General features: G+C 48.2%; 1 protein-coding gene and 1 non-coding gene across 5 annotated transcripts in view; one reads left to right on the forward strand and one right to left on the reverse strand.

Annotated features, from left to right (window-relative positions):
- Positions 1–6505, forward strand: part of RNF122 (ring finger protein 122) — a 94878-nt gene extending 88373 nt beyond the window's left edge. For 3 of the 4 annotated variants that reach the window (XM_053366339.1, XM_053366337.1, XM_053366341.1), the window contains 2 exons: positions 1908–1990; positions 5454–6505. In XM_053366339.1, coding sequence (XP_053222314.1) covers positions 1908–1990; positions 5454–5568 — 198 coding nt within the window. In that variant the 3' untranslated portion in view covers positions 5569–6505. The remainder of the gene's footprint in view (positions 1–1907; positions 1991–5453) is intronic. The other variant, XM_053366340.1, reaches the window with a different exon arrangement.
- A 4842-nt stretch (positions 6506–11347) lies between these two features.
- On the reverse strand, positions 11348–11445 carry LOC128403274 (small nucleolar RNA U13). Its single transcript, XR_008327921.1, has one exon. It is a non-coding gene; the product is annotated as a small nucleolar RNA U13 (small nucleolar RNA).
- Between the last annotated feature and the right edge of the window lie 71 nt (positions 11446–11516).

An 11516-nucleotide genomic window follows, 5' to 3' on the forward strand; every position in this document is an offset into this window, starting at 1 on the left:
CAAACAAGAAAACAAAACAAAATACAAGAGAAAAAACAAACAAAAACACACATCTACAAATAAAACCATATCATCATTCTAATCATTACATACATATACACATATTGACTTCCTCCCTGTGTTCTAAGACCTCAAAATTTTTACTCTTTCTAAATTGAAAATGGTGCAAAAAGTATAAAGTTAGAGGTAATCTACATTAGACACGAAAAGTTTGCTCTCTTTTCCATGTGACAGCCGTTGAGATATTTGAAGATGGCTATCCTATCTCCTCTTAGTCTCCTCTTTTCCAGGTGAAACATACCCAGCTCTTTCAACCGTTCCTCATAAGGCTTACTTTCCAGACCCTTGATCCTCTTAGTTTGCCCTATTCTGTACACATTCCAGCTTGTGAACATCCTTCTTAAACTGTGGTGCCCACAATTGGACACGGTATGTAGCTATGATAACCAGCAGCAACTGATAGCTTTATCCTTCATTAAGCTTTCCCTTAATTGTCTTTTCAAGGCACACTACCTCCAACGCTAAAAGCTGTGCATAGCCATCATGGCTCGTAGCCATTGCTAGGTTCCATGAATTTGTCTAAACTCTTTTTAACTCTGTTTTGGAGGAGCAAGTGCCATGGCTTGCATTATGTGCTATGTGAAGAAGCACCTCCTTTTTCTGTCTTGCATCTTCCAATAGAAGAAAAATCAAAATTTGCTAAACACTTACACAGATAAACTGTTATTCAGTGAATATCAGTGAGACTGAAGCAAAATCCCTGGCAGGATGGAAAGAAGGAACCCTAAGAGAGTAGAGCTTGTGTGTTTTTTTACTTTGCATGCAGAAGGTCCCAGGTTGAATCTTGGGCACCTCGTGAGTAGTAAGTGACATGAAAGACCTCTGTCAGAGACCCTGAAGAGTTGTTGCCGGTCATTAAAAAAAACCAGTCAGGGCAGCCATGCAGCTTTTATCGGACAAGGGTAGCCTCCTCCAGTTGCTGTAGCCCAAATGAAATTTGTCACGGATCCACACAAATCAACACAACCCCAGGACAACATTTATTATTATTATTATTATTATTATTATTATTATTATTATTATTAATTATTTATACTCCGCCCATCTGGCTGAGTTTCCCCAGCCACTCTGGGCGGCTCCCAATCAAGTGTTAAAAACAGTACAGCATTAAATATTAAAAACTTCCCTAAACAGGGCTGCCTTCAGATGTCTTTTAAAGAGAAGATAGCTGCTTATTTCCTTCACATCTGAAGGGAGAGTGTTCCACAGGGTGGGCGCCACTACCGAGAAGGCCCTCTGTCTGGTTCCCTGTAACCTCACTTCTCGTAATGAGGGAACCGCCAGAAGGCCCTCGGCACTGGACCCCAGTGTCCGGGCTGAACGATGGGGGTGGAGACATTCCTTCAGGTATACTGGACCTGGGCTGTTTAGGGCTTTAAAGGTCAGCACCAACACTTTGAATTGTGCTCAGAAACGTACTGGGAGCCAATGAAGATCTTTCAAGACTGGTGTTATATGGTCCTGGCAGCCGCTCCCAGTCACCAGTCTAGCTGCCGCATTCTGGATTAATTGCAGTTTCCGAGTCACCATCAAAGGTAGAGCGCATTGCAGTAGTACCCCAGCCCTGCCCTGAAGATGCCAGGGATGGAACCTGGCACCTTTTGCATGCAAGGCAGATGCACAATCCCTGAGCTGTGTCTCTTCCACGGCAACTGGGTCAAATGATTTGGCAGAAGCAAAACTGGGCAGTTCCTCTGACTCTGCCCCGTTCTAACTCCTGTTTCTCACCCAGCCTTTGCAAAACATGACAAGGCCCGTCTTTCGCACTGAGATCTGCCGTGGGTGGGCACGCAGGAGACAGCTTTGTAATGTACGCCTCTTCTTCTCCCCCCCCCCTTTCTCCACAGCAGACTTGTGCCGTCTGCCTAGAAGACTTTAAAGTGAAAGATGAGCTGGGAGTGTTGCCATGCCAACATGCCTTCCACAGAAAGTGAGTAGCTGCCAAGGATGGGCCAAATAGCTGCTTTTGTGCCTCTCGGCTTGGCAAGAGGCCCGGCGTTCAGTTAACGCCCTTTGGTGCATGCGGCTGGGGAGAGGAGATGGGCGCCTTTGCCCACAGAAAGAGGCGAGGGGAGGGAGCCTGGCTTTTGTTTCTGAAAACCTCTTGGCCTGCGGGGAGGGGGGGCATCTTTGCGAGACGGGAGGTTGGCAGAAGTGGGCCGAGGCCTGGATCAAACCGGACCGTGACATGCCAAGGCTCAGAGCCATTGTCGGAGGTCAGAACGGAGCCAGGGTTGCACCTATTGTTTGCTTGATGGATTGTTTATTATGCGCTCTGCACCTTAAGGTGGGCTAAAACATCTGCCAAGCCAAGAGTAGGAACAAAGAACCCATCAAAATGAGGGCTACATTTGTTTCAATTGAAGGGAAGATAGTTGAAAAGGGGGGCAGATTTTGACTGAACCCCTGAGGCAAAATACAGTCATACCTCGGGTTACAGACGCTTCAGGTTGCGGATGCGCCAAAACCCAGAAGTATCAGAATGGGTTACTTCCGGGTTTTGGCGGTCGCACATGTGCAGAAGCGCCAAATTGCGCTTTGTGCATGCGCAGAAGCACCGAATCGCAACCCACGCGTGCTCTGCGGGTTGCGAATGTGCCTCCCGCATGGATCACGTTCATAACCCAAGGTAAAGTGATTTGAAGGGAGGGAGCTTATACTTTTGGCACAGGGGGGTGGTGTCTTACTCTTCCCCCTCCTTTTAAGTTTTCTATTTGTTTTCTTTCTTATTACCTTTTTTTTAAAAAAAAAGCTGCCAGCTTTACTGGCTGGTTTGCAGCATATTGTCTACTGCTCCCCACCCTTCCTTCTTGGACGGCTTGTTGGAAATTTACGTATTATTTATTTGTTTGTGGCATTTATACCACACCGTCTATTCCCAAAGGCTATATATATATATATATATATATATATATATATATATATATATATGACCTCTCAATCTAAAACAAAAGATGTAGCATGAAAGGAAAAAGGGAATGGACGGGAGGAGGGGAAAGCAAGCTCAAGTTGCAGTTGCAGCCAATGTCTGTGGCAGTTCTGGCTGTCTTGCCCTTAATAAAGATCATTCTTTATCTGGAAACAGCCCCCCAACTAAATTAGAGCTGGAAACAGAGTTGGTGATGATGTTCCAGGCAGGGAGTCAGAACAACTCCTGCCCCACAGGCCCCATACACACGTTTCTTTTAAAGCACATTGCCCTGAAGAATCCCAGGAATTGTAGTTTATTAAGGGTGCTGGGAATTGTAGCTCTGTGAAGGGTAAACTGCAGTTGCCGTGAGTCTTTTGTGGGGGGAGCCATGGGCTTCAAACGTGCTTGAAATATTTGTCCTTCCAACAGCTGCCTTGATGGCAGATTGAATCCTCACAGGAGGGGAGCCTTCATAGGGTTACCCCCTCCCTTCTTCACTAATGTCAGTGTCAAGAGTGCTAGGAGCAAAAGCAGGAGGCCTTTAAAAGCTATATTAAAAACAGAACTGGAACGAAATTAAAAGGGGAGGATGTTTTTGGGTTTTTTTAAGGGCTTACCCACCATGAACATGTTGAGATTGCAAGCTCCTTCCCCTGTCCCTGAAAGTGTTTGGCGGGTTATTTCAGGGGTTGAATTGTAACCTGCCAATTGACCGCCTCCACTTGACCAGCTTGCAAATGGTGGGTGGGGCAGCCCCCCAACACTGCCGAGCCTCAGGCGAAGTCCCAGCTCAAACAAGAAACCCTCTATAGCAGGGGTAGCCAACAAGGTGCGCTTCTTATGTTGATGGACTCCAGCTCTTATCGGCCCTTAGCCAGCAAGATCAATGGTGAGGGGTGAGGGAAGTTGGAGTCTAGCAACATCTGGGTGGCACCAAATTAGTCGCTGCTGCTTTAGAGATATCTTCCTGTCTTGTGGACCAGCCCAGGAGTAGACTGAATAACAGCCCAGACGATCAACACAGGGCAGTTGCTCACAGAGCCCAGAATCCCCAATTCTAATCCAGGTTGTTCTGGATGAATGGTGGCTCCATTATTATCTGTCTGGGCCCATAAACTTGTGTTCAAACCATTCATTAACCCCCTGGCATCCTCTCCATGCAGCAGGTGCCAGAACCCTGGGAGTCAGGCCAAGCGCAGCACCTGCTATCGCTTGGGGTTAAAATCCCAGCTGGCTTGTGCAAGCCGACCCTGGCGTTTTCCGGAGAGAAATGGCAAGGCAGTGGGGTAACAGGGAGCAAGTGACTTAGAGAAGCCAGTGCTAGGATCACTTTGCAGCTTGCATTTCCTTGCCTCCCTGTCTGGCTGTGGATAGGAGCAGAAGAGGCAGGAAAAGGAGAATTGCAGCAGCTGGGCCACTGGAGGCTCTGTCTGCACACTTGCGGGCTCCTGTGCAACCAGAAATGCTGGAAGCAACATGCAGGCATGCTAGTTCCAGTGCCACATGTCTGCTGAGAGCATGCACACGCATGCACAGATCCATAGCATTCTCTGTGGGCCAGGCTATACCTTGCCTCATGGCTGGGGAACCCTTCTGAGTCCAAGAGCTGCAATTCCTTCAGAGCAACCTCATAGGGGCTGTGTGCCAGTGGTGTGGCAGGGCCATAAGCAAAAATGGGCAGAGGGATGAATGTGAATCTTGCCTTCAGAGTCTTCTAGTTTCTACATACTCGCCCAGCCTGCCCTGCAATGCCATCAAAGCAAGGTTAGAGGCACTGCCAGAGCTCAAGGTCATATTCTAGCCCGGCAAAAAGCAAAGCCAGCGAGGGGACAGCCAGGGGAGAATAGGTGTGACTGGGAGGGGGCTTGACTTAGGGAGGTTGCCAAGGGCCTGACAGAGGGCCATATTTGTGAAGTTTACCCCTGGGTAAAGGGACCCCTGACCGGTAGGTCCAGTCGCGGACGACTCTGGGATTGCGGCGCTCATCTTGCTTACTGGCCGAGGGAGTTCGCGTACAGCTTCCGGGTCATGTGGCCAGCATGACTGAGCCGCTTCTGGCGAACCAGAGCAGCGCACGGAAATGCCGTTTACCTTCCCACCGGAATGGTACCTATTTATCTACTTGCACTTTGACGTGCTTTCGAACTGCTAGGTTGGCAGGAGCAGGGACCGAGCAACAGGAGCTCACCCCGTCGTGGGGATTCGAACCACTGACCTTCTGATCAGCAAGCCCAAGAGGCTCAGTGGTTTAGACCACAGCGCCACCCGCATCCCTTGAAGTTTACCCCTACCTTTGAGCTAAAACATCATCCTAGAATCATAGGGTTGGATTCTGCAATGCAGCAGTCTTTGGCCCAATCCATGGCCCTCAGATTAAGGGTCTCATGCTCTTCCAACTAAGCTATAGCAGCTCAGCTTTTAATGCTGTCAAATTACACCTCTCTCTCCCCATCTCCCTTCCCCACTTCCATTTTGGCTGCAGGTGCCTCGTGAAATGGCTGGAAGTTCGCTGCGTCTGCCCCATGTGCAACAAGCCCATCGCAGGCCCTGCGGAGCCTCACCAGAGCATTAGCATCCTCTTGGATGAGCTGGTGTGACGTCCAGCCTCCCACTTCCCCCAAAGCAGACCTTCTACTGACATAGATGATTGCCTGGGCGAGGGGTCCGCACTAAAACTCGTGCCCCCAGCTTCAGAGACTTCCCACTAGGGACTGTCTCCTCCTCGAAGGAGGCAAAGGGGGAATTGTACCTAGTGCCAACAAGCTGGCCTTGTTGTGCGTCCCCGGTCTGGGGGTAAATTTTGGGGGAAGGTTGGTCAAACCTGTAACAGGTTCTGCGTTTGTCTCGGTCCTTCAGCACACAAAAGGGCTTAGGAGCAGAGGACATCCTACAAGGACAACACAAGTCTCTCGCACTTGGTTCCTACAACAGGACGTTACGATGCCAAGTCTTCCCTTCGTCTAGGAAATACTGGTCAGAACCAATTGCTGGGTGATGACCCCAACCCCAAGTCCCTTGGCTATTTTAGCAGGCCTAATGAACTCTTCCTAGGAAGCCAGTTCCCCAACCCCACTTGGGCCCCTCCTCAGAAGGGTCCGTTTTACGATTAAAATCGGGAGCTTTAGCTTGGGCGCCGCCTGATCTAGACCAATCGCAGGGTTCTTCTCCGCAAAACCTAGAGTCCATGTTTACAGTAAGACTTAAATGGAAACCTCCTGGCTGCTGCAGAAGACACTCCCCACCAAAACCCGTGTCCACACCATGAATTTTGAAGCACTCCTGCACTCCTACAAAAGCCAGGGCTTTCCTAAAGGAATCCTGGGAACTGTAGTTTGAGGGTATGGAGAGTTGTATAGGATACAGCTATAGTTCCCAGAAGCCTTAACAAACTCGAGTTCGCAGGATTCTTTGAGGGGAGCCATGGCTGTTCAAAGTGGTGCAAGAGTGCTTTAAATGTATGGTGTCGATGCGACCTGTGGCTTTCAGAGCACAAAGGTGTTTTTGCCTTTTCCACGTAGCTGCATTAGAAGTGGGCGGGGGAGGTTGTGGGGTGGGGGAGAGGGGGCCACACTTTGCCTCTCGTCATTCCTTATGCACAGGTCATGGGAAGGAGGAGATAACAAAAGACAGGTGTGATTCCTCTCTTTGATTTGAAAGAGGGGTGGGATGTATTTTCTTAAGTGGCCTTTGAACTTTTTCTTCCTGTTTTACCCTTGTACAGAAAAATAAATCTACTTTCTCTGAAACCTGTTGGCTGATATTTTGTTTATTTTTAAATATATATATACATTTCAAAAACGAAACCACTGTATTTATCATCACTTTTGGAGAGGCTGTGTCACAGATAGTTGAAGCACTGGCTAAGTATTCGGCAATTCCAGTTATTTGAGTGTCCCCACTCATTATTACATTATTATTATTATTTGCTTATATAGGGCTAGTTTAAGCATGTAACCCTTTGTTGGAATTTATCAGCATTATCTTAATATAAAATTTAATTTAAAAAATATATTTAAAAATTACTTCTGGATTGAAGGGTGCTGTCCTGAATTAAAAAGCTGGTAAGACTTGGCCAAATACTTCCTTGACTTTCCATATCCTTGGTAGATCAATTGTAGCTCAGTGGCAGAGTATCTGCTTTGCATGCAGAAAATCCCAGGTTCGATTCCCAACATCCCTCATTTAAATGTTCTTTTTTCTTAAAGGCTCAAGGTATTAAATAAATAAATAAATATTAAATTCCTGTCCTGCCGTGCCTCCCAAAGGAAGCCAGGGTGGCAAACAACAAAATGATATAATTAAAAAATAAAATAAGGGGGGGAATAAACATTGAAGGGTGTTTTGCCACACCAGCTCATAGCTAATAATGTCAAGGCTGCTGGAAATGCAGTTATCATTCGGCTATCAAATCCCTGGGTGAGCAGAAATCTGTTTAAATTCCTGCTGTAGGTTAATAAGGGGGAGGCACCTCACCAATGGGGTGGGGGGCATTCCAAAAATGGAGAATGTGGACCAGTGCCAACCAAGCAGCCCCACCAACAGTTTATGGGACTTGGCCTGTTTTAGCTCATGGTACATTCCTCAACGTGGGTGGTGCTATGGGTTAAACAACAGAGCCTAGGGCTTGCTGATCATAAGGTCGGCGGTTGGAATCCCCACAACGGGGTGAGTTCCCGTTGCTCGGTCCCTGCTCCTGCCAACCTAGCAGTTCAAAAGCACGTCAAAGCGCAAGTAGATAAATAGGTACCACTCTGGCGGGAAGGTAAACGGCGTTTCCGTGCGCTGCTCTGGTTCGCCAGAAGCGGCTTAGTCCTGCTGGCCACATGACCCGGAAGCTGTACGGCGGCTCCCTCGGCCAATAAAGTGAGATGAGCACCACAACCCCGGAGTCGGCCACGACTGGACCGAATGGTCAGGGGTCCCTTTACATTCCTCAACTAAACAGGAAGCTGCCTTATACTGAGTCAGATCACTGTTCCACCTTGCTCAGCATTGCCTCTATATTGACCGACAGCAGCTCTCCTGAATTTCAGACCTGGAGATGCCAGGATTAAATCTGGGACCTACTCGCAAAGCAGATGCTCTACCACCAAGCGCTTTCCCCTAGTGGCCACCAGTCTCCATATTTGAGCTTTCAGGATCCCTTTCTAGATGATTCATACATCTCATTGATATCCTGCCTTCTTTCCAAGGAGAACAAAGTGAGACATCCTCACCTTCACCATGTTATCTTCATAGCAATTGCTGAGAGAGGCATTAAAAGACCTGCCAAAGGCTGCCCAGCTGTTGGCAGTTTGGGATTGCCAGACTGCTTTGGTCACCCTATATGATGACCTCTGTCGAGAGACACACAAGGGAAACATGTCCCTGTTAATTCTTCTCAACCTCTCAGTGGCTTTCGATACCAACAACCATGGCATCCTATGTGCAAACTAGGGGTGGTTGGCACTGCTTTGCGGTGGTTCCAATCTTACTTGGATGGCCATTCCAGCAGGTGTTGCTTGGGGAATCCTTTTCATGGAACCTTCATGTGAGGTTCCGCAGGGCTCAATCCAATCCCCTACGTTATCCATTGGTTTTGAGTACATTGTCAGCAGTATGCTGATGATAGTAAAGGTAAAGGTACCCCTGCCCGTACGGGCCAGTCTTTACAGACTCTGGGGTTGTGCGCCCATCTCACTCTATAGGCCGGGGGCCAGCGCTGTCCGGAGAAACTTCCGGGTCATGTGGCCAGCGTGACAAAGCTGCATCTGGCGAGCCAGCACAGCACACGGAAACGCCGTTTACCTTCCCGCCAGTAAGTGGTCCCTATTTATCTACTTGCACCCGGGGGTGCTTTCGAACTGCTAGGTTGGCAGGCGCTGGGACCGAGCAGCGGGAGCGCACCCCGCCACGGGGATTCGAACCGCCGACCTTTCGATCGGCAAGCCCTAGGCGCTGAGGCTTTTACCCACAGCGCCACCCGCGTCCCACTATGCTGATGATACCTGGCTCTATTTCTCCTTTACATCTGCAGGTGAGGCAGTGAAAGGGCTGGACCAGTGTCTTGCCTCGATAATGGACTGGATGAGAGCCAACAAACTGAAATTCAATCCAGATAAGACTGAAGCACTGTTGGTGGGTGCTTCCCCTAGACCAGATGGGTGGGAAATCGCCTGCTCTTGATGGGGTTACACTTCCTCTGAAGGAGCAGGTTCGTAGCTTGGATCCTTTGCTGTCACTCGAGACTCAGTTGGCTTCAGTGGCCCAGAGTGACTTCTATCAGCTTCTGCTGGTGGCACAGCTATGCCCCTATCTGGACAGTGATAGCCTGACCACTGTGGCCTCTAATCTGACAACCTCAAGGTTAGATTACTGCAATGCATTATACTTAGGGCTATCTCTGAAGACAGTTCAGCTAGTGCAGAATTCAGCAACCAGGTTGGTCACCGGAACATGACGGTTTGAGCATATTACAGTCATACCTCGGGTTACAGACGCTTCAGGTTGCGTTTTTTGGGGTTATGGACCTGCTGAAACCTGGAAGTACCGTTACTTCCAGGTTTCGGCGGTCGTGCATGCGCAGAAGTGCTAAATCGTGCTTTGCGCATGCACAGAAGCGCTGAATCACAACCCACGCATGCGCAGACGCGCCACTGTGGGTTGCAAACACTGAGAGTTGCAAACATGTATCCCGCACGGATCACATTCGCAACCCGAAATCGCACAACCCGAAGCGTCTGTAACCCGAGGTATGACTGTATAAAACCTGTTTAAAACATACAAATAATTACAATTAAAAAAAATGGCACTAGCCCTTTCATTAAAAAAGGTAGTTCCCAAGGCTGCTGGAACAAGAAGGCAGAAGGAAAACCAGGAGGGAGCCAATCTGAGATCCAAAGTCTGGGAGCAGTCACTGAAAAGGCCCTCTTCCATGTCCCCACCAACAGCCTGTAAGACTGGACAGACCTAAAGAAGATCTCAAAACCTGGGCAAGATCATTGGGGGGGGGGGATGCATTCTTTCCCAGTCATAACCAGCACTTAGAATTGACAGTGGAGCTGTTGCAACAATGGGCTTGTATGCTGCTATAACCATCTGGCTGCAGCTCTCTTTGTGCCAGTTGAAGTTTCTGACAATGTGCGAAAGCCACCCACGCTTACCCAGCAGATCAAAACTTTAACTTCTCTCTTTAGACAAAAACCAGAACCACTCAGTATTTACAGTACACAACGAACAAAAGCCAGCTTTTCCAAGCAACAAAACAAGATTTAATTCTTCTGCTGGCTTTGCAAGCACAAAGCTAAAAATTGCTACCTTCTACATGAACTACATGACGCGGGTGGCGCTGTGGGTAAAAGCCTCAGCGCCTAGGGCTTGCCGATCGAAAGGTCGGCGGTTCGAATCCCCGCGGCGGGTTGCGCTCCTGTTGTTCGGTCCCAGCGCCTGCCAACCTAGCAGTTTGAAAGCACTCCCGGGTGCAAGTAGATAAATAGGGACCACTTACTAGCGGGAAGGTAAACGGCGTTTCCGTGTGCGGCTCTGGCTTGCCAGATGCAGCTTTGTCACGCTGGCCACGTGACCCGGAAGTGTCTCTGGACAGCGCTGGCCCCTGGCCTCTTAAGTGAGATGGGCACACAACCCTAGAGTCGGACACGACTGGCCTGTACGGGCAGGGGTACCTTTACCTTTACCTTTTACATGAACTACAGTGGTACCTAGGTTCTCAAACGCCTTGGTTCCCAAACACTGAAAACCCGGAAGTGTTCCGGTTTTCAAACGTTTTTTGGAAGCCGAACGTCTGATGCAGCTGTCGGCTATTGTTTCTAGGGCGCCTGCACCAATTAGAAGCCTTGCCTTGGTTTCCGAACATTTCGAAAGTCAAACAGACTTCTGGAACGGATTAAGTTTGAGAACCAAGGTACCACTGTATTTGGCGCTTTTGTTTTTGCTATTTATTTTGCATTTTTGTTTTACAGGCTTTTTCGGTTAATTTGTTTTTGTTACTGTGTGGAGCCCAGTTCAGCTACTGATTGATTGATTGATTGATTGCGACTGCTGAAATGGATAAAAGCCCCCCATCCAAACAATAACTATCATCAGTGCAAGTAAGCATATATTTATTTTTAAATTTTTATAATCTACAATACTGTCTTATTTTATAGTACAGCACATTGATTACTGCTTTCATTTTATGGATAAATGGTCTCATTAGAAAGTATAATTCATGTTAAATGGGGTTGTTTGCAAAAGTCTGGAACAAATTAGTCTGTTTTGCATTACTTTCTACAGGAAAGCCCACCTTGGTTTTAGAACAGAATTCCAGAACAGATTAAGTTTGAAAATGTACTGCTACCAACAAGCAAAAAAATAAAATAATTTATTACAAAAGGTTCAGATCAGAAGGGTACTGTGCCCCGTCGTAACAATTAGGGACGGCACATTTCACGCAGGCGCATGAAAACCCACTCATCACATGTCAGAACCTGAAGGATCGCTAAAGCGCTTGCGAGCCTGCGCCACCATTAGGTACCGCAGGCTTTCAAGTTATGGTGGCCTCTCTCCT

Source organism: Podarcis raffonei, chromosome 15 (assembly GCF_027172205.1).
Source record: "Podarcis raffonei isolate rPodRaf1 chromosome 15, rPodRaf1.pri, whole genome shotgun sequence".
In the NCBI taxonomy this organism is placed as follows: Eukaryota; Metazoa; Chordata; class Lepidosauria; order Squamata; family Lacertidae; genus Podarcis; species Podarcis raffonei.